Source organism: Oncorhynchus keta, chromosome 23, assembly GCF_023373465.1.
Source record: "Oncorhynchus keta strain PuntledgeMale-10-30-2019 chromosome 23, Oket_V2, whole genome shotgun sequence".
Lineage (NCBI taxonomy): Eukaryota > Metazoa > Chordata > Actinopteri > Salmoniformes > Salmonidae > Oncorhynchus > Oncorhynchus keta.
Window position 1 is genome coordinate 2,760,385 of NC_068443.1, and position 23,434 is coordinate 2,783,818.

Sequence of the window (23,434 nt, forward strand, 5' to 3'; positions counted from 1 at the left end):
AGTATTTTGAACACAGCTATAGTATCAGTATTATGAGTATTTTGAACACGGCTATAGTATCAGTATTATTAGTATTTTGAACATGGCTATAGTATCAGTATTATGAGTATTTTGAACACAGCTATAGTATCAGTATTATGAGTATTTTGAACACGGCTATAGTATCAGTATTATTAGTATTTTGAACACAGCTATAGTATCAGTATTATTAGTATTTTGAACACAGCTATAGTATCAGTATTATGAGTATTTTGAACACGGCTATAGTATCAGTATTATTAGTATTTTGAACATGGCTATAGTATCAGTATTATGAGTATTTTGAACACAGCTATAGTATCAGTATTATGAGTATTTTGAACACGGCTATAGTATCAGTATTATTAGTATTTTGAACACAGCTATAGTATCAGTATTATTAGTATTTTGAACACAGCTATAGTATCAGTATTATGAGTATTTTGAACACGGCTATAGTATCAGTATTATGAGTATTTTGAACACGGCTATAGTATCAGTATTATTAGTATTTTGAACACAGCTATAGTATCAGTATGATGAGTATTTTGAACACAGCTATAGTATCAGTATTTTGAACATGGCTATAGTATCAGTATTATGAGTATTTTGAACATGGCTATAGTATCAGTATTATGAGTATTTTGAACATGGCTATAGTATCAGTATTACCTAGTATTTTTGCTTTAGCCTGTCAATCCTACTCTCAATGCCAAACCAGACAAATATATTTTTCTCATCGTAGGCTAATATCTTTTATTTTATTTTATTATGTGTTCTAAGGGGAGGCAAAGTTACCACACAGGCAGTACCAAATCACACCTCAGAGCTAGCCGATATTCCATACTAGGACCTATATTCCGTAGATCATGGGTACATCCCATGGGGTGGCAGTGTAGCCTAGTGGTTCGAGTGTTGGACTAGTAACCGGAAGGTTGCAAGTTCAAACCCTTGAGCTGACAAGGTACAAATCTGTCGTTCTGCCCCTGAACAGGCAGTTAACCCACTGTTCCTAGGCCGTCATTGAAAATAAGAATTTGTTCTTAACTGACTTGCCTGGTTAAATAAAGGGAGAAAAATAAATCCCAAATGGCACACTATTTCTCTATATAGTGCACTATTTTTGGTCTCTGGTTAAAAGTAGTGCACTATATAGAAAATAGCGTCCCATAGGCCCCTCATCAAAAGTAGTGCACTACATAGGGAATAAGGTAGCCATTTGGAACGCGACCGTATGAGTATTACTCAGAGAAACCCGACCACCCAGCCACTAAGCGGCGTATTGATCCGTTCACATTTCTACATTTATATGCAGTGCAGAAACTAGTCCTATGGAAATCCATCTCATTGACATTTATAGGAATTTAGCTACTTGATCCTGTGGTCACGAGATAATTTGATTATGATACCAGACTATATACAGGGTCAGTTAATACCAGACTATATACAGGGTCAGTTATGTCGGAGTGACAGTGTGTGTGTGTGTGTGTGTGTGTGTGTGTGTGTGTGTGTGTGCGTGCGTGCGTGCGTGCGTGCGTGCGTGCGTGCGTGCGTGCGCGCGCGCGTGCGCGTGCGCGTGTGTGCGTGTGCGTGCGTGCGTGCGTGCGTGCGTGCGTGCGTGCGTGCGTGCGTGCGTGTGTGTGTGTGTGTGTGTGTGTGGTCACGAAATAGTTTGCATATAACAATCTGATCTGTGCTCTGTGTGATATATCATTGATTATTTAAGCTTGTAAGCTAGCTGCGAATTAATTGAAGGAGAACCATGGTGGTATTGATTGTAGCTGATGTCATGTAGATTGCTCTGACCGTACCACAGTGAGGCGTCTAACCTCGGCACACCCCTGGGATGAACTTAAAGAACATGAGACTCGCAGGCTGGTACCAAACAGAACATAACTCTCCCTCAACACTTGGAAACACACGTTCACTACCTGAGATACATGATTGATAACACGCGTACAGTGAAATGATTCAGAACCCTTGACTTTTCCCACATTGTGTTTACGTTTTCAGCCTTGGTTCTAAAAAAAAAGATGAAATAAATGTTCCCCACCTCATCAGTATAACAGGTTTTATACATCTGTTTTTGCTTTGCCATTATCTGGGATATGTTGATGAGGGAAACAAATATATTGAATCCATGTCAGAATAAGAAAAAAATAACAAATGAATGAATGCACTGTGTGTTCAGTAATAGCAGTGGCCGGTCTGTGGTACATGCAGAAACACTCACTCGGAATATAATAACTTACTACCCAACAAGTCAAGCAAGTCTGAACAACAAACTTTTGGTTTATATTCGATTGAGTTGTCAACATACACTACCGTTAAAGTTTGGGGTCACTTAGAAATGTCCTTGTTTTCCATATAAATCATACAATGAAATGAGTCGCAAAATTAATAGGAAATATAAGTCAAGACGTTGACAAGGTTAGAAATAATGATTTTTTAATTTAAATAATAATTGTGTCCTTCAAACCTTGCTTTCGCCAAAGAATCCTACAATTGTGGCAATTACAGCCTTGCAGACCTTTGGTGTTCTTGTTGTCAATTTGTTGAGGTAATCTGAAGAGATTTCACCCCGTGCTTCCTGAAACACCTCCCACAAGATGGATGGGCTTGATGGGCCCCTTCTTACGTACCATACGGTCAAGCTGCTCCCACAACAGCTCAATAGGGTTGACTGTGCTGGCCACTCCATTATAGACAGAATACCAGCTCTTACCGAAATAGTGCTTTGGGTCATTGTCCTGTTGTAGGAGGAAATTGGCTCCAAATAAGTGTTGCAAAATGGAGTGATAGCCTTCCTTCTTAAAGATCCCTTTTACCCTGTACAAATCTCCCACTTTACCACCAGCAACTCACCCCCAGTCCATCACTTCGCCTAAGCCATGTTTGATGGGCGGCGTCAAGTACTCCTCCAGCATCTTTTCATTTTTTCTGCATCTCACGAATGTTCTTCTTTGTGATCCGAACACCTCACAAACTTAGATTTGTCTGTCCATAACACCTTTTTTTTCCAATCTTCCTCTGTCCAGCGTCTGTGTTCTTTCGACCGATCTTAATCTTTTCTTTTTATTAGCCAGTCTGAGAAATGGCTTTTTCTTTGCAACTCTGCCTAGAAGGCCAGCATCCCGGAGTCGCCTCTTCACTGTTGATGTTGAGACTGGACAGAGGAACTCTGCCTAGAAGGCCAGCATCCCGGAGTCACCTCTTCACTGTTGATGTTGAGACTGGACAGAGGAACTCTGCCTAGAAGGCCAGCATCCCGGAGTCGCCTCTTCACTGTTGATGTTGAGACTGGACAGAGGAACTCTGCCTAGAAGGCCAGCATCCCGGAGTCACCTCTTCACTGTTGATGTTGAGACTGGACAGAGGAACTCTGCCTAGAAGGCCAGCATCCCGGAGTCGCCTCTTCACTGTTGACGTGGAGACTGGACAGAGGAACTCTGCCTAGAAGGCCAGCATCCCGGAGTCGCTCTTCACTGTTGAAGTTGAGACTGGACAGAGGAACTCTGCCTAGAAGGCCAGCATCCCGGAGTCGCCTCTTCACTGTTGAAGTTGAGACTGGACAGAGGAACTCTGCCTTGAAGGCCAGCATCCCGGAGTCGCCTCTTCACTGTTGACGTTGAGACTGGACAGAGGAACTCTGCCTAGAAGGCCAGCATCCCGGAGTCGCCTCTTCACTGTTGACGTTGAGACTGGACAGAGGAACTCTGACTAGAAGGCCAGCATCCCGGAGTCGCCTCTTCACTGTTGATGTTGAGAATGGACAGAGGAACTCTGCCTTGAAGGCCAGCATCCCGGAGTCGCCTCTTCACTGTTGATGTTGAGACTGGACAGAGGAACTCTGCCTAGAAGGCCAGCATCCCGGAGTCGCCTCTTCACTGTTGATGTTGAGACTGGACAGAGGAACTCTGACTAGAAGGCCAGCATCCCGGAGTCGCCTCTTCACTGTTGATGTTGAGACTGGACAGAGGAACTCTGCCTAGAAGGCCAGCATCCCGGAGTCGCCTCTTCACTGTTGACGTTGAGACTGGACAGAGGAACTCTGACTAGAAGGCCAGCATCCCGGAGTCGCCTCTTCACTGTTGATGTTGAGACTGGACAGAGGAACTCTGCCTTGAAGGCCAGCATCCCGGAGTCGCCTCTTCACTGTTGATGTTGAGACTGGACAGAGGAACTCTGCCTAGAAGGCCAGCATCCCGGAGTCGCCTCTTCACTGTTGACTTTGAGACGGGTGTTTTGCAGATATTATTTAATGAAGCTGCCAGTTGATGGCTGTCATGTTCTTAACTGACTTGTTAAATAAACGTAGAATAAAATACAAATAAAAAGTGCTCACACTTCAATCTGAGAGGATTTAAATAGATATGTATGTATTTAACTAAGCAAGTCAGTTAAGAACAGATTCTTATTTACAATGACGGCCTAGAAACAGTGGGTTAACTGCCTTGTTCAGTGGCAGAACAACAGATCAGTGATTCAATCCAGCAACCTTTTTGGTTACTGGCCCAATGCTCTAACCACTAGGCTACCTGCTGAGGTTTTGGCTGGCCAACACACTTATGGAAAGAGAGAATAGATAGGACAGAGGTTTTGGTTGGCCAACACTCTTATGGAAAGAGAGAATAGATAGGACAGAGGTTTTGGTTGGCCAACACTCTTATGGAAAGAGAGAATAGATAGGACAGAGGTTTTGGCTGGCCAACACACTTATGGAAAGAGAAAATAGATAGGACAGAGGTTTTGGTTGGCCAACACTCTTATGGAAAGAGACAAAAGAGTCTCCCGACCACTCCTGTCTCAGCCTCAATTATTTATGCTGCAGTAGTTTATGTGTCAGGGGGCTAGGGTCTGTCTGTTATATCTGGAGTACTTCTCCTGTCTTATCCGGTGTCCTGTGTGAATTTAAGTATGCTGTCTCTAATTCTCTCTCTTTTTTCTCTCTCTCTTTCTTTCTATCTCTCTCTCGGAGGACCTGAGCCCTAGGACCATGCCTCAGGACTACCTGGCCTGATGACTCCTTGCTGTCCCTAGTCCACCTGGCTGTGCTGCTGCTCCAATTTCAACTGTTCTGCCTGCGGCTATGGAACCCTGACCTGTTCACCGGACAAGCTACCTGTCCCAGACCTGCTGTTTTCAAACTCTCTAGATCGGCTATGAAAAGCCAACTGACATTTACTCCTGAGGGGCTGACCTGTTGCGCCCTCTACATCCACAGTGATTATTATTATTTGACCCTGCTGGTCATCCATGAACATTTGAACATCTTGGCCATGTTTTGTTATAATCTCTACCCGGCACAGCCAGAAGAGGACTGGCCACCCCTCATAGCCTGGTTCCTCTCTAGGTTTCTTCCTAGGTTTTGGCCTTTCTAGGGAGTTTTTCCTAGCCACCGTGCTTCTACACCTGCATTGCTTGCTGTTTGGGGTTTTAGGCTGGGTTTCTGTACAGCACTTTGTGACGTAGGTTGATGTAAGAAGGGCATTATAAATATATTTGAATGAAATGTGATTTAATACATGGAAGATTTGGGGCGGCAGGGTAGCCTAGTGGTTAGAGTGTAGAGGCGGCAGGGTAGCCTAGTGGTTAGAGTGGAGCAGCGGCAGGGTAGCCTAGTGGTTAGAGTGTAGAGGGGCAGGTAGTCTAGTGGTTAGAGTGTAGAGGGGCAGGTAGCCTCGTAGGTTAGAGTGTAGGGGACGGCAGGTAGCCTAGTGGTTAGAGTGTAGAGGGGCAGGTACTCTAGTGGTTAGAGTGTAGAGGGGCAGGTAGCCTAGTGGTTAGAGTGTAGAGGCGGCAGGGTAGCCTAGTGGTTAGAGTGTAGAGGCGGCAGGGTAGCCTAGTGGTTAGAGTGTAGAGGCGGCAGGGTAGCCTAGTGGTTAGAGTGTAGAGGCGGCAGGGTAGCCTAGTGGTTAGAGTGTAGAGGCGGCAGGGTAGCCTAGTGGTTAGAGCGTTGGACTAGTAACCGAAAGGTTGCAAGTTCAAATCCCCGAGCTGACAAGGTACAACATCTGTCGTTCTACCCCTGAACAGGCAGTTAACCCACTGTTCCTAGACCAGTTAACCCACTGTTCCTAGACCAGTTAACCCACTGTTCCTATGCCGTCATTGAAAATAAGAATTTGTTCTTAATTGACTTGCCTAGTAAAATAAAGGTAAAATAAAAGATTTTTATAAAAGGCCACATGCCATTTGTTTCCATCTCTCTCCTTGAATTTCTTGCTCTCTCTCTCTCTCCTTGAATTTCCTTTTCTCTCTCTCTCTCTCTCTCTCTCTCTCTCTCTCCTTGAATTTCCTGTTCTCTCTCTCGCTCTGTCTCTCTGTCTCTCACTCTCTCCTTCATTATCTCATTCCCTCTCTATCTCTATCTCTTCCATTCTCTCATTCCCTCTCTCTCATTTATTCTCTCATTCCCTCTATATCTCTCACTCTCTCCTCCATTCTCTCATTATCTCTCAGTTTCTCTCTCTCCTCCAATCTCTCATAATTCCCTCTCGGTTTCTCTCTCTCCTCCATTCTCTTATTCTCTCTCTATCTCTGACTCTCTCCTCCATTCTGTCATTCCCTCTGTTTCTCTCTCTCCTCCATTCTGTCATTCCCTCTGTTTCTCTCTCTCCTCCATTCTGTCATTCCCTCTGTTTCTTTCTCTCCTCCATTTAGTCGTTCCAATTCTGTCTCTCTAGGGAGGGAGGGCGAGGGAGAGGGAGAGGGAGAGGGAGAGTGCTAGAGAGGGAAGGAGGGAGGGAGGGAGGGGTGAGGGAGAGGGAGAGGGAGAGGGAGAGGGAGAGTGCTAGAGAGGGAAGGAGGGAGGGAGGGAGGGCGAGGGAGAGGGAGAGGGAGAGGGAGAGTGCTAGAGAGGGAAGGAGGGAGGGAGGGAGGGTGAGGGAGAGGGAGAGTGCTAGAGAGGGAAGGAGGGAGGGAGGGAGGGATTGTTTTATAGCCATTGTCTGGTGCTATGAGAAGGAATGTTGTTGTGTGTTCCTAACACCTTGAGAAAAATATAGTGTCTCCGTGCTATATTGAAAGATATTGTGTGTCGCTGTGCTATATTGAAAGATATAATGTCTCTGTGCTATATTGAAAGATATAATGTCTCTGTGCTATATTGAAAGATATAATGTCTCCGTGCTATATTGAAAGATATAATGTCTCTGTGCTATATTGAAAGATATAATGTCTCTGTGCTATATTGAAAGATATAATGTCTCTGTGCTATATTGAAAGATATAATGTCTCCGTGCTATATTGAAAGATATAATGTCTCCGTGCTATATTGAAAGATATAATGTCTCCGTGCTATATTGAAAGATATAATGTCTCCGTGCTATATTGAAAGATATAATGTCTCCGTGCTATATTGAAAGATATAATGTCTCTGTGCTACATTGAAAGATATAATGTCTCCGTGCTATATTGATATCTGGAGGTATCAGGAAAAGAACAAGGAGTAGTTTGATGTATTTTAATGCAGACAGAGGGGTGAGGGCTTTCTTTGTGTGTGTGTGTGCTAATGTGTGTGTGTGTGTGTGTGTGTGTGTGTGTGTGTGTGTGTGTGTGTGTGTGTGTGTGTGTGTGTGTGTGTGTGTGTGTGTGTGTGTGTGTGTGTGTGTGTGTGTGTGTGTGTGTGTGAGGGAGACTTACTGCACTGGTGGCCCTGCAGCACCACGTCTTTGATGGCCAGCAGGCCGCGATGGCCGGAGGTCACCACTTCAAACACCATCTGAGGAGAGAGGTGACGCATCGATAATAACACTGATAAATGTGTACACGTCTTCCAAATGTCACTCTTCCTCCCCAGTCCCCCAGTCCCTCCCTCACTCCCTCCACCTCCACCAGTCCTCCCCTCCACCTCCACCAGTCCTCCCCTCCACCTCCCCAGTCCTCCCCTCCACCTCCCCAGTCCTCCCCTCCACCTCCCCAGTCCTAATACTAAGGGTTACTACAGAATGATAGAATACTAAGAGTTACTACAGAATGTTAGAATACTAAGGGTTACTACAGAATGATAGAATACTAAGGGTTACTACAGAATGATAGAATACTAAGGGTTAGTACAGAATGACTACTTAGAATCCAAGATGGCGTAGCAATCGGACGTGTGTTTTGTCTTGTCCCGTCCTGTCTAGTGTAAATATAGTTTTCTTCGTTTTTTTCTGTATATATTTCGTACATATTTTAATCTCACTTTCAAACTAGAGCTGAATATACTCTCCTGCAACCCGCATCACCCAATGTGGTACGGATCTGCTTTTTCTATACTTTACTTTAGAACCGGAACCACCATCAGAAGCTAGCCAGCTAACTAGCTACTAGCTCGTACTCAGTTAGCCATTGCTAGCGGTCTTCAAAGCTAACTAGGACACCAGCGCGACATCAACCCAGAGCATATCAGACTGCTCTTTCTCTACCACATCTCCGGATTCCTACCGCAAGCTCTGAACCTTTACACCGGATCATCGCAACTAGCTAGCTGCAATCCGAGTGGCTACTCCTGGCTAACGTCTCTGTCCCAAAACAAGCTACAGTTAGCCTTGAGCTAAGCCCATCTCCCGACTAGCCGAAGAGGCCCAACAATACCTCTTTTGCCAATTGGCCTGGACCCTTTACTGCCGACACGGAGCCCCGCCGATCCATCACGACTGGTCCGCCGACATAATCGTCCGAGGTGGTTTCAACAGGCTTTTTCGTTGCGACATCGCCAAAGATTCATCTGCTGGCCAAGGCCCGCGAGCTTTCTGAAACGCTGTGTCTCCAGCTCACCCAGCGCACTAGAGCTCCTGTAGCATACTCCTGGGCTACAATTACCCGGGCCCACGACCGGTCTGTCGATGTCACCGCAAGAAGAGGAATAAACAGACTCACCCCATCGCGACGTCCCCCAAAGGTTAGCTCTCTAGCCCTCGCTATCTCCCTGCTTGCTAATTCGGCCTGCTAACGGCTAGCTTGTCTAGCCCGGGCCTACGAACTGTTAGCTTGTTAGCACAGGCCTGCTAACCTTTTGGCTCACTGCATTCCAAACACTCTGAACCCATTTACTTTCTATCTCTCTTTGATTTTTATTTTGTTTATACCTTCCGGAAACCTGCCTCACCCACTGTGATACGGAATCGCTATCACCTTTAATTTTTATTTTATTTTTATGACACACTCAAGAACCTCCAGACGCTAACCAGCTAACTAGCTACAAGCTATTTAGTCACTGTTAGTTTTTTTTTAAAAACCTGGATAACACTCGCCAGCCCAGCTTCCCTGCCCATCCACCACTGCCCCCTGGACACTGATCTCTTGGCTACATAGCTGACGCACGCTGGACTGTCCATTAATCACGGTACTCCATTCTGCTTGTTTGTTTTATCTGTCGGCCCAGTTGCCTAGTCAACGCCATTTTACCTGCTGTTTGTTGTGCTAGCTGATTAGCCTCGCCTACTGTTTTTAGCTAGCTTTCCCAATTCAACACCTGTGATTACTGTATGCCTCGCTGTATGTCTCTCCCAAATGTCAATATGCCTTGTATACTGTTGTTCAGGTTAGTTATCATTGTTTTAGTTCACAATGGAGCCCCTAGATCCACTCTGCATACCCCTGTTACCTCCTTTGTCCCACCCCCACACATGCGGTGACCTCACCCATTACAACCAGCATGTCCAGAGATACAACCTCTCTCATCATCACGCAGTGCCTGGGCTTACCTCCGCTGTACCCGCACCCCACCATACCCCTGTCTGCGCATTATGCCCTGAATATATTCTACCATGCCCAGAAACCTGCTCCTCTTATCCTCTGCCCCCAACGCTCTAGGCGACCAGTTTTGATAGCCTTTAGCCGCACCCTCATACTACTCCTTCTCTGTTCCGCGGGTGATGTGGAGGTAAACCCAGGCCCTGCATGTCCCCAGGTACCCTCATTTGTTGACTTCTGTGATCGAAAAAGTCTTGGTTTTATGCATGTCAACATCAGAAGCCTCCTCCCTAAGTTTGTTTTACTCACTGCTTTAGCACACTCTGCTAACCCTGATGTCCTTGCCGTGTCTGAATCCTGGCTCAGGAAGGCCACCAAAATTCAGAGATTTCCATACCCAACTATAACATCTTCCGTCAAGATAGAACTGCCAAAGGGGGCGGAGTCGCAGTCTACTGCAGAGATAGCCTGCAAAGTAATGTCATACTTTCCAGGTCCATACCCAAACAGTTTGAACTACTAATTTTGAAAATCACTCTCTCCAGAAACAAGTCTCTCACTGTTGCCGCCTGCTACCGACCCCGTCAGCTCCCAGCTGTGCCCTGGACACCATTTGTGAATTGATCGCCCCCATCTAGCTTCAGAGTTTGTTCTGTTAGGTGACCTAAACTGGGATATGCTTAACACCCCGGCAGTCCTACAATCTAAGCTAGATGCCCTCAATCTCACGCAAATCATCAAGGAACCCACCAGGTACAACCCTAACTCTGTAAACAAGGGCACCCTCATAGACGTCATCCTGACCAACTGGCCCTCCAAATATACCTCCGCTGTCTTCAACCAGGATCTCAGCGATCACTGCCTCATCGCCTGTATCCGCCACGGAGCCGCAGTCAAACGACCACCCTCATCACTGTCAAACGCTCCCTAAAACACTTCTGTGAGCAGGCCTTTCTAATCGACCTGGCCCGTGTATCCTGGAAGGACATTGACCTCATCCCGTCAGTTGAGGATGCCTGGTCATTCTTTAAAAGTAACTTCCTCACCATTTTGGATAAGCATGCTCCGTTCAAAAAATGCAGAACCAAGAACAGATACAGCCCTTGGTTCACTCCAGACCTGACTGCCCTCGACCAGCACAAAAACATCCTGTGGCGGACTGCAATAGCATCGAATAGCCCCCGTGATATGCAACTGTTCAGGGAAGTCAGGAACCAATACACGCAGTCAGTCAGGAAAGCTAAGGCCAACTTCTTCAGGCAAAAGTTTGCATCCTGTAGCTCCAACTCCAAAAAGTTCTGGGACACTGTGAAGTCCATGGAGAACAAGAGCACCTCCTCCCAGCTGCCCACTGCACTGAGGCTAGGAAACACGGTCTCCACCGATAAATCCATGATTATCGAAAACTTCAATAAGCACTTCTCAACGGCTGGCCATGCCTTCCGCCTGGCTACTCCAACCTCGGCCAACAGCTCCGCCCCCCCCCCGTAGTTCCTCACCCAAGCCTCTCCAGGTTCTCCTTTACCCAAATCCAGATAGCAGATGTTCTGAAAGAGCTGCAAAACCTGGACCCGTACAAATCTGCTGGGCTTGACAATCTGGACCCGCTATTTCTGAAACTATCTGCCGCCATTGTCGCAACCCCTATTACCAGCCTGTTCAACCTCTCTTTCATATCGTCTGAGATCCCCAAGGATTGAAAGCTGCCGCAGTCATCCCCTCTTCAAAGGAGGAGACACCCTGGACCCAAACTGCTATAGACCTATATCCATCCTGCCCTGCCTATCTAAGGTCTTCGAAAGCCAAGTCAACAAACAGGTCACTGACCATCTCGAATCCCACCGTACCTTCTCCGCTGTGCAATCTGGTTTCCGAGCCGGTCACGGGTGCACCTCAGCCACACTCAAGGTACTAAATGATATCATAACCGCCATCGATAAAAGACAGTACTGTGCAGCCGTCTTCATCGACCTCGCCAAGGCTTTCGACTCTGTCAATCACCAAATTCTTATCGGCAGACTCAACAGCCTCGGTTTTTCGGATGACTGCCTTGCCTGGTTCACCAATTACTTTGCAGACAGAGTTCAGTGTGTCAAATCAGAGGGCATGCTGTCCGGTCCTCTGGCAGTCTCTATGGGGGTGCCACAGGGTTCAATTCTCGGGCCGACTCTTTTCTCTGTATATATCAATGATGTTGCTCTTGCTGCGGGCGATTCCCTGATCCACCTCTACGCAGACGACACCATTCTATATACTTTCGGCCCGTCATTGGACACTGTGCTATCAAACCTCCAAACGAGCTTCAATGCCATACAGCACTCCTTCCGTGGCCTCCAACTGCTCTTAAACGCGAGTAAAACCAAATGCATGCTTTTCAACCGATCGCTGCCTGCACCCGCATGCCCGACTAGCATCACCACCCTGGATGGTTCCAACCTTGAATATGTGGACATCTATAAGTACCTAGGTATCTGGCTAGACTGCAAACTCTCCTTCCAGACTCACATCAAACATCTCCAATCAAAAATCAAATCCAGAGTCGGCTTTCTATTCCGCAACAAAGCCTCCTTCACTCACGCTGCCAAGCTTACCCTAGTAAAACTGACTATCCTACCGATCCTCGACTTCGGCGATGTCATCTACAAAATGGCTTCCAACACTCTACTCAGCAAACTGGATGCAGTCTATCACAGTGCCATCCGTTTTGTCACTAAAGCACCTTATACCACCCACCACTGCGACTTGTATGCTCTAGTCGGCTGGCCCTCACTACATATTCGTCGCCAGACCCACTGGCTCCAGGTCATTTACAAGTCCATGCTAGGTAAAGCTCCGCCTTATCTCAGTTCACTGGTCACGATGGCAACACCCATCCGTAGCACGCGCTCCAGCAGGTGTATCTCACTGATCATCCCTAAAGCCAACACCTCATTTGGCCGCCTCTCGTTCCAGTACTCTGCTGCCTGTGACTGGAACGAATTGCAAAAATCGCTGAAGTTGGAGACTTTTATCTCCCTCACCAACTTCAAACATCAGCTATCCGAGCAGCTAACCGATCGCTGCAGCTGTACATAGTCTATAGGTAAATAGCTCACCCTTTTTCACCTACCTCATTCCCATATTGTTTCTATACTGTTTTTATTTATTTACTTTTCTGCTCTTTTGCACACCAATATCTCTACCTGTACATGCCCATCTGATCATTTGTCACTCCAGTGTTAATCTGCAAAATTGTACTATTCGCCTACCTCCTCATGCCTTTTGCACACATTGTATATAGACTGCCCATTTTTTTCTACTGTGTTATTGACTTGCCAATTGTTTACTCCATGTGTAACTCTGTGTTGTCTGTTCACACTGCTATGCTTTATCTTGGCCAGGTCGCAGTTGCAAATGAGAACTTGTTCTCAACTAGCCTACCTGGTTAAATAAAGGTGAAATAAAAAAAATAAAAAATGATAGAATACTAAGGGTTACTACAGAATGATAGAATACTAAGGGTTACTACAGAATGTTAGAATACTAAGGGTTACTACAGAATGATAGAATACTAAGAGTTACGACAGAATGTTAGAATACTAAGGGTTACTACAGAATGATAGAATACTAAGGGTTACTACAGAATGATAGAATACTAAGGGTTACTACAGAATGATAGAATACTAAGGGTTACTACAGAATGATAGAATACTAAGGGTTACTACAGAATGATAGAATACTAAGGGTTACTACAGAATGTTAGAATACTAAGGGTTACTACAGAATGTTAGAATACTAAGGGTTACTACAGAATGATAGAATACTAAGGGTTACTACAGAATGATAGAATACTAAGGGTTACTACAGAATGATAGAATACTAAGGGTTACTACAGAATGATAGAATACTAAGGGTTACTACAGAATGATAGAATACTAAGGGTTACTACAGAATGATAGAATACTAAGGGTTACTACAGAATGTTAGAATACTAAGGGTTACTACAGAATGTTAGAATACTAAGGGTTACTACAGAATGATAGAATACTAAGAGTTACTACAGAATGTTATAATACTAAGAGTTACTACAGAATGTTATAATACTAAGAGTTACTACAGAATGATAGAATACTAAGGGTTACTACAGAATGTTATAATACTAAGAGTTACTACAGAATGATAGAATACTAAGGGTTACTACAGAATGATAGAATACTAAGGGTTACTACAGAATGATAGAATACTAAGGGTTACTACAGAATGATAGAATACTAAGGGTTACTACAGAATGATAGAATACTAAGGGTTACTACAGAATGATAGAATACTAAGGGTTACTACAGAATGATAGAATACTAAGGGTTACTACAGAATGATAGAATACTAAGGGTTACTACAGAATGATAGAATACTAAGGGTTACTACAGAATGATAGAATACTAAGGGTTACTACAGAATGATATAATACTAAGGGTTACTACAGAATGTTAGAATACTAAGGGTTACTACAGAATGATAGAATACTAAGGGTTACTACAGAATGATAGAATACTAAGGGTTACTACAGAATGATAGAATACTAAGAGTTACTACAGAATGATAGAATACTAAGGGTTACTACAGAATGATAGAATACTAAGGGTTACTACAGAATGATAGAATACTAAGAGTTACTACAGAATGTTAGAATACTAAGGGTTACTACAGAATGATAGAATACTAAGGGTTACTACAGAATGTTAGAATACTAAGGGTTACTACAGAATGATAGAATACTAAGGGTTACTACAGAATGATAGAATACTAAGGGTTACTACAGAATGTTAGAATACTAAGGGTTACTACAGAATGATAGAATACTAAGGGTTACTACAGAATGATAGAATACTAAGGGTTACTACAGAATGATAGAATACTAAGGGTTACTACAGAATGATAGAATACTAAGGGTTAGTACAGAATGTTAGAATACTTCACTAACTGGTGAAGACTAAGGGTTACTACAGAATGATAGAATACTAAGGGTTACTACAGAATGTTAGAATACTAAGGGTTACTACAGAATGATAGAATACTAAGGGTTACTACAGAATGATAGAATACTAAGGGTTACTACAGAATGATAGAATACTAAGGGTTACTACAGAATGATAGAATACTAAGGGTTAGTACAGAATGTTAGAATACTTCACTAACTGGTGAAGACTAAGGGTTACTACAGAATGATAGAATACTAAGGGTTACTACAGAATGTTAGAATACTAAGGGTTACTACAGAATGATAGAATACTAAGGGTTACTACAGAATGATAGAATACTAAGGGTTACTACAGAATGATAGAATACTAAGGGTTACTACAGAATGATAGAATACTAAGGGTTACTACAGAATGTTAGAATACTTCACTAACTGGTGAAGACTAAGGGTTACTACAGAATGTTAGAATACTTCACTAACTGGTGAAGACTAAGGGTTACTACAGAATGTTAGAATACTTCACTAACTGGTGAAGACTAAGGGTTACTACAGAATGTTAGAATACTTCACTAACTGGTGAAGACTACTTGATCTCCAAGCTAAATGAAACGTACCTCAAATACTTTTTTAAATATTTCAATTATTTGGAAGTGTTTGACATCATGTATTTGACCCTGAGTGAAGAGACGATAAATGAGATAGGACACGACAGACTAGGGCGGGTCCCTTTTAGAATGTTTGAGTTATGTCCCACGGTTTATATAGATAGAACATAATTTCCTAGCTATAGTGAGCAGTCGGCACTGGGGTTAAAAAGGGAAATGGAATGCCAGTCCTACCCAAAAAACTGGGTGCGGACCAGAGAGTAGGAACACACCCAGAGGCATGCCTAGCCTACACATGTCCCATAGTGATGACATCATTCTCTAAATACTGTAACAGCCTTACTTCCTCCTCTATAGTTCTGGATGGTACATAGTGATGACATCATTCTCTAAATACTGTAACAGCCTTACTTCCTCCTCTATAGTTCTGGATTGTACATAGTGATGACATCATTCTCTAAATACTGTAACAGCCTTACTTCCTCCTCTATAGTTCTGGATGGTACATAGTGATGACATCATTCTCTAAATACTGTAACAGCCTTACCTCCTCCTCTATAGTTCTGGATTGTACATAGTGATGACATCATTCTCTAAATACTGTAACAGCCTTACGTCCTCCTCTATAGTTCTGGATGGTACATAGTGATGACATCATTCCTTTTGCAGTAGTGAGATGTGACAGAAAGAGTTGTGTTATGTCCTACCATGCCAGCCTTAGACTAGCGTATTTTATATCAACAGTAAGGTAGTAGCACAATCAGACAAAGACAGACAGAACCAAGCAGATACCATTCAGACACCAGTCTAAACGTCAATGGTGAAGAGGTAACTCCGGGGTGCTGGCCATCTAGCCAGAGTTGCAAAGGAAAACGCCATATCTCAGACTGGCCAAAAAGAAGAAAAATCTAAGATGGGCAAAAGAATACAGACACTGGACAGAGGAACTCTGCCTAGAAGGCCAGCATCCGGGAGTCGCCTCTTCACTGTTGACGTTGAGACTGGACAGAGGAACTCTGCCTAGAAGGCCAGCATCCCGGAGTCGCCTCTTCACTGTTGACGTTGAGACTGGACAGAGGAACTCTGCCTAGAAGGCCAGCATCCCGGAGTCGCCTCTTCACTGTTGACGTTGAGACTGGACAGAGGAACTCTGCCTAGAAGACCAGCATCCCGGAGTCGCGTCTTCACTGTTGACGTTGAGACTGGACAGAGGAACTCTGCCTAGAAGGCCAGCATCCCGGAGTCGCTCTTCACTGTTGACGTTGAGACTGGACAGAGGAACTCTGCCTAGAAGGACAGCATCCCGGAGTCGCCTCTTCACTGTTGACGTTGGGACTGGACAGAGGAACTCTGCCTAGAAGACCAGCATCCCGGAGTCGCGTCTTCACTGTTGACGTTGAGACTGGACAGAGGAACTCTGCCTAGAAGGCCAGCATCCCGGAGTCGCTCTTCACTGTTGACGTTGAGACTGGACAGAGGAACTCTGCCTAGAAGGCCAGCATCACGGAGTCGCCTCTTCACTGTTGACGTTGAGACTGGACAGAGGAACTCTGCCTAGAAGGCCAGCATCCCGGAGTCGCCTCTTCACTGTTGACGTTGGGACTGGACAGAGGAACTCTGCCTAGAAGACCAGCATCCCGGAGTCGCGTCTTCACTGTTGACGTTGAGACTGGACAGAGGAACTCTGCCTAGAAGGCCAGCATCCCGGAGTCGCCTCTTCACTGTTGACGTTGAGACTGGACAGAGGAACTCTGCCTAGAAGGACAGCATCCCGGAGTCGCCCTTCACTGTTGACGTTGGGACTGGACAGAGGAACTCTGCCTAGAAGACCAGCATCCCGGAGTCGCGTCTTCACTGTTGACGTTGAGACTGGACAGAGGAACTCTGCCTAGAAGGCCAGCATCCCGGAGTCGCCTCCTCACTGTTGACGTTGAGACTGGACAGAGGAACTCGGCCTAAAAGGCCAGCGTCCCGGAGTCGCCTCCTCACTGTTGACGTTGAGACTGGACAGAGGAACTCGGCCTAAAAGGCCAGCGTCCCGGAGTCGCCTCTTCACTGTTGACGTTGAGACTGGACAGAGGAACTCTGCCTAGAAGGACAGCATCCCGGAGTCGCCTCTTCACTGTTGACGTTGAGACTGGACAGAGGAACTCTGCCTAGAAGGCCAGCATCCCGGAGTCGCCTCTTCACTGTTGACGTTGAGACTGGACAGAGGAACTCTGCCTAGAAGGCCAGCATCCCGGAGTCGCCTCTTCACTGTTGACGTTGAGACTGGACAGAGGAACTCTGCCTAGAAGGCCAGCATCCCGGAGTCACCTCTTCACTGTTGACGTTGAGACTGGTGTTTTGTGGGTACTATTTAATGAAGCTGCCAGTTGAGGACTTGTGAGGCGTCTGTTTCTCAAACTAGACACACTAATGTACTTGTCCTCTTGCTCAGTTGTGCACCGGGGCCTCCCACTCCTCTTTCTATTCTGGTTAGAGCCACTTTGCGCCGTTCTGTGAAGGGAGTAGTACACAGCGTTGTACGAGATCTTCAGTTTCTTGGAAATTTCTCGCATGGAATAGCCTTCATTTCTCAGAACAAGAATAGACTGACGAGTTTCAGAAGAAAGGTCTTTGAGATGTTTCTACAACTTGATTGGAGTTCACCTGTGGTAAATTAAATTGATTGAACATGATTTGGAAAGGCTCACACTTGCCTATTTAAGGGTCCACAGTTGACAGGTGCATGTCAGAGAAAAAAACAAGCCATGAGGTCGAAGGAATTGTCAGTAGAACGCCGAGACGGGATTGTGTCGAAGCACAGATCTGGGGAAGCTCATAGCCAAATACTCCCCAGTTTACAGTCTAGCTCATACCCAATCACTCCCCCAGTTTACAGTCTAGCTCATAGCCAAATACTCCCCAGTTTAGAGTCTAGCTCATAACCAAATACTCCCCCAGTTTACAGTCTAGCTCATAGCCAAATACTCCCCAGTTTACAGTCTAGCTCATAGCCAAATACTCCCCCAGTTTACAGTGTAGCTCATAGCCAAATACTCCCCGTTTACAGTTTGTTGTAAATAGCAATAAATAGAATATAATATTCTATAATATGCTAAATATTCAAAGTAAAACATGAAAAGTTTTAGGATGACCTGACAGAGAAGTAATTATCACAGATGAAAGACCTAGTTTGGACTTTATAAAAACATAACTTGTAATTACTGAATAATATCAGAGTACCAGGTGGTTTCATTATGACAATCACACACACACACACACACACACACACACACACACACACACACACACACACACACACACACACACACACACACACACACACACACACACACACACACACACACACACACACACACACACACACACACACACATCTGGGGAAGGGTACAGAAACAGATTCTGCAGCATTGAAGGTCCCCAAGAACACAGTGGCCTCCATCATTCTTAAATGGAAGACGTTTGGAACCACCAAGACTCTTCCTAGAGCTGCCCGCCCGGACAAACTCATCATTCAGGGGAGAAGGGCCTTGGTCAGGGAGGTGACCAAGAACCCGATGGTCACTCTGACAGAGCTCTAGACTTCCTCTGTGGAGATGGGAGAAACTTCCAGAAGGATAATCATCTCCGCAGCACTACACCAATCAGGCCTTTATGGTAGAGTGGCCAATGGGAAGCCACTCCTCAGTAAAGGCACATGACAGCCCGCTTGGAGTTTGCCAAAAGGCACATAAAGACTCTCAGACCACGAGAAATATGATGAAACCAAGATGTTTTTCAGCAGCAGGGACTGGGAGACTAGTCAGGATCAAGGCAAAGATGAGCGGAGCGAAGTACAGAGAGATCCTTGATGAAAACCTTCTCCAGAGTGCTCAGGACCTGGGGCGAAGGTTCCCCTTCCAACAGGACAACGACCCTAAGCACACAGCCAAGACAATGCAGGAGTGGCTTCGGGACAAGTTTCTGAATGTCGTTGAGTGGCTCAACTGGAGCCCGGAGTTGAACCCAATCTAAAATTTCTGGAGTGATCGGAAAATAGCTGTGCAGCAATACTCCCCAACCAATCTGACAGAGCTTGAGAGGATCGGCAGAGACAAATGGAAGAAACTCTCCAAATAAATGTGTGTCATACCCAAGAATGTCACACCCAAGAAGACTCATGGCTGTAATCACTGCCAAAGGTGCTTCAACAAAGTACTGAGTAAAGGGTCTGAATAATTATGCAAATGTCATATTTCTGTGTTTTATTTTGAATAATTCAGCAAACATTTCTAAAAACTTGTTTTTGCTGTGTCACTGTGGGATATTGTGTGTAGATTGATCGGGGGGGGGGGGGGTATTTTAATCTAATACATTTGAGAATAAGGCTGTAACGTAACAAAATGCAGAACAAGTCAAGGACTCCGAAACTTAACTTTTAACTGGATATTTTCCCACCAAAGAATGTTATGAATATTGCTAGCAAAAAAACAGATTAAATAAATGTTTAATTACATACCTACAGTAGAAAAGAGGCAAATATATGACGTTTAATGTTGTCAACTTTATTTCTCTACTACTAATTTTGAGCAAATTAAGAATTGGCAAGTTATTCTGGCTGCAAAATCAAACTCCAGTTTACAGTTTAGCTCATAGCCAATCACTCCCCCAGTTTACAATCTAGCTCATAGCCAAAACAATCCACAGGTTACAGTCTAGGTCAAAATCAAATACTTCCCAGTTTACAGTCTAGCTCATAGCCAAATACTCCCCAGTTTACAGTCTAGCTCATAGCTGAATACTCACCAGTTTACGATCTAGCTTGTTCATAGCCAATAACTCCACAGTTTACAGTCTAGCTCATAGCCAAATACTCCCCAGTTTACAGTCTAGCTCATAGCTGAATACTCACCAGTTTACGATCTAGCTTGTTCATAGCCAATAACTCCACAGTTTACAGTCTAGCTCATGGTCAAATACTCCCCAGTTTACAATCTTGCTCATACCCAATGACTCCCAAGTTTACTGTCTATCTTGATCATAGCCAATCACTCCCCAGTGTACAGTCTAGCTCAAAATCAAATACTTCCCCGTTTACAGTCGAGCTCATAACCAATCACTCCCCAGTTTACAGTCTAGCTCATAACCAATCACTCCCCAGTTTACATTCTAGCTCATACCCAATCACTCCCCCAGTTTACAGTCTAGCTCATAGCCAAATACTCCCCAGTTTACAGTCTAGCTCATACCCAATCACTCCCCCAGTTCACAGTCTAGCTCATAGCCAAATACTCCCCAGGTTACAGTCTAGCTCATAGCCAAATACTCCCCAGTTTACAGTCTAGCTCATACCCAATAACTCCCCAGTTTACATTTTAGCTCATACCCAATCACTCCCCCAGTTTACAGTCTAGCTCATAGCCAAATACTTCCCAGTTTACAGTCTAGCTCATAGCCAAAAACTCCCCCAGTTTACAGTCTAGCTCATAGCCAAATACTCCCCAGTTTACAGTCTAGCTCATAGCCAATAACTCCCCAGTTTACAGTCTAGCTCATAGCCAAATACTCCCCCGTTTACAGTCTAGCTCATAACCAAATACTCCCCAGTTTACAGTCTAGCCCATAGCCAATAACTCCCCAGTTTACAGTCTAGCCCATAGCCAAATACTCCCCCGTTTACAGTCTAGCTCATAGCCAAATACTCCCCAGTTTACAGTCTAGCCCATAGCCAAATACTCCCCAGTTTACAGTCTAGCTCATAACCAAATACTCCCCAGTTTACAGTCTAGCTCATAGCCAATAACTCCCCAGTTTACAGTCTAGCTCATAGCCAAATACTCCCCAGTTTACAGTCTAGCTCATAGCCAAATACTCCCGAGTTTACAGTCTAGCCCATAACCAAATACTCCCCCAGTTTACAGTCTAGCTCATAACCAAATACTCACCCAGTTTACAGTCTAGCTCATAACCAAATACTCCCCCAGTTTACAGTCTAGCTCATAGCCAAATACTCCCCCCGTTTACAGTCTAGCTCATAACCAAATGCTCCCCAGTTTACAGTCTAGCTCATAACCAAATACTCCCCCAGTTTACAGTCTAGCTCATAGCCAAATACTCCCCAGTTTACAGTCTAGCTCATAGCCAAATACTCCCCCAGTTTACAGTCTAGCTCATAGCCAAATACTCCCCCAGTTTACAGTCTAGCTCATAACCAAATACTCCCCAGTTTACAGTCTAGCTCATAACCAAATACTCCCCCAGTTTACAGTCTAGCTCATAACCAAATACTCCCAGTTTACAGTCTAGCTCATAACCAAATACTCCCCCAGTTTACAGTCTAGCTCATAGCCAAATACTCCCCAGTTTACAGTCTAGCTCATAACCAAATACTCCCCCAGTTTACAGTCTAGCTCATAGCCAAATACTCCCCCAGTTTACAGTCTAGCTCATAGCCAAATACTCCCCAGTTTACAGTCTAGCTCATAGCCAAATACTCCCCCAGTTTACAGTCTAGCTCATAGCCAAATACTCCCCAGTTTACAGTCTAGCTCATAACCAAATACTCCCCCAGTTTACAGTCTAGCTCATAGCCAAATACTCCCCCAGTTTACAGTCTAGCTCATAACCAAATACTCCCCAGTTTACAGTCTAGCTCATAGCCAAATACTCCCCAGTTTACAGTCTAGCTCATAGCCAAATACTCCCCCAGTTTACAGTCTAGCTCATAGCCAAATACTCCCCAGTTTACAGTCTAGCTCATAGCCAAATACTCCCCCAGTTTACAGTCTAGCTCATAACCAAATACTCCCCCAGTTTACAGTCTAGCCCATACCCAATAACTCCCCAGTTTACAGTCTAGCTCATAACCAAATACTCCCCCAGTTTACAGTCTAGCTCATAGCCAAATACTCCCCAGTTTACAGTCTAGCTCATAGCCAAATACTCCCCCAGTTTACAGTCTAGCTCATAGCCAAATACTCCCCAGTTTACAGTCTAGCTCATAGCCAAATACTCCCCAGTTTACAGTCTAGCTCATAGCCAAATACTCCCCAGTTTACAGTCTAGCTCATAGCCAAATACTCCCCAGTTTACAGTCTAGCTCATAGCCAAATACTCCCCCAGTTTACAGTCTAGCTCATACCCAAATACTCCCCAGTTTACAGTCTAGCTCATAACCAAATACTCCCCAGTTTACAGTCTAGCTCATAGCCAAATACTCCCCCAGTTTACAGTCTAGCTCATAGCCAAATACTCCCCCAGTTTACAGTCTAGCTCATAGCCAAATACTCCCCCAGTTTACAGTCTAGCTCATAGCCAAATACTCCCCCAGTTTACAGTCTAGCTCATAACCAAATACTCCCCCAGTTTACAGTCTAGCTCATAACCAAATACTCCCCCAGTTTACAGTCTAGCTCATAACCAAATACTCCCCCAGTTTACAGTCTAGCTCATAACCAAATACTCCCCCAGTTTACAGTCTAGCTCATAACCAAATACTCCCCAGTTTACAGTCTAGCTCATAACCAAATACTCCCCGTTTACAGTTTATGTTGTAAATAGCAATAAATAGAATAGAATATTCTATAATATGCTAAATATTCAAAGTAAAACATGAAAAGTTTTAGGATGACCTGACAGAGAAGTAATTATCTCAGATGAAAGACCTAGTTTGGACTTTATAAAAAACATAACTTGTAATTACTGAATAATATCAGAGTACCAGGTGGTTTCATTATGACAATCACACACACACACACACACACACACACACACACACACACACACACACACACACACACACACACACACACACACACACACACACACACACACACACACACACACACACACACACACACACACACACACACACACTCCCTTAGGTTACTATGCAATTACAGACACCTATAATTAACACGTGTTGCTAATTAGATGTAATTTGGAGCATTTAGCTTTTTTAATTTTCCTTGTGAGGAAGAGAACAAATATCATCGTGCCTGCAGAAGTATTTTACCATTTGGTCAGTTTGAAGTGTGAGACTGTTATTTACACAAACACATACAGTACACACACACACACACACACACACACACACACACACACACACACACACACACACACACACACACACACACACACACACACACACACACACACACACACACACACACATACACAACACACACAC

At 44.5% G+C, this 23,434-nt stretch overlaps 1 protein-coding gene across 1 annotated transcript in view; it reads right to left on the minus strand.

The window, feature by feature from the left end:
* LOC127910876 (receptor-type tyrosine-protein phosphatase mu-like) overlaps positions 1-23,434 on the minus strand; it is a 688,506-nt gene that overhangs the window by 463,109 nt on the left and 201,963 nt on the right. The window contains exon 4 of the mRNA XM_052475958.1: positions 7,663-7,741. Coding sequence (XP_052331918.1) covers positions 7,663-7,741 — 79 coding nt within the window. The remainder of the gene's footprint in view (positions 1-7,662; positions 7,742-23,434) is intronic.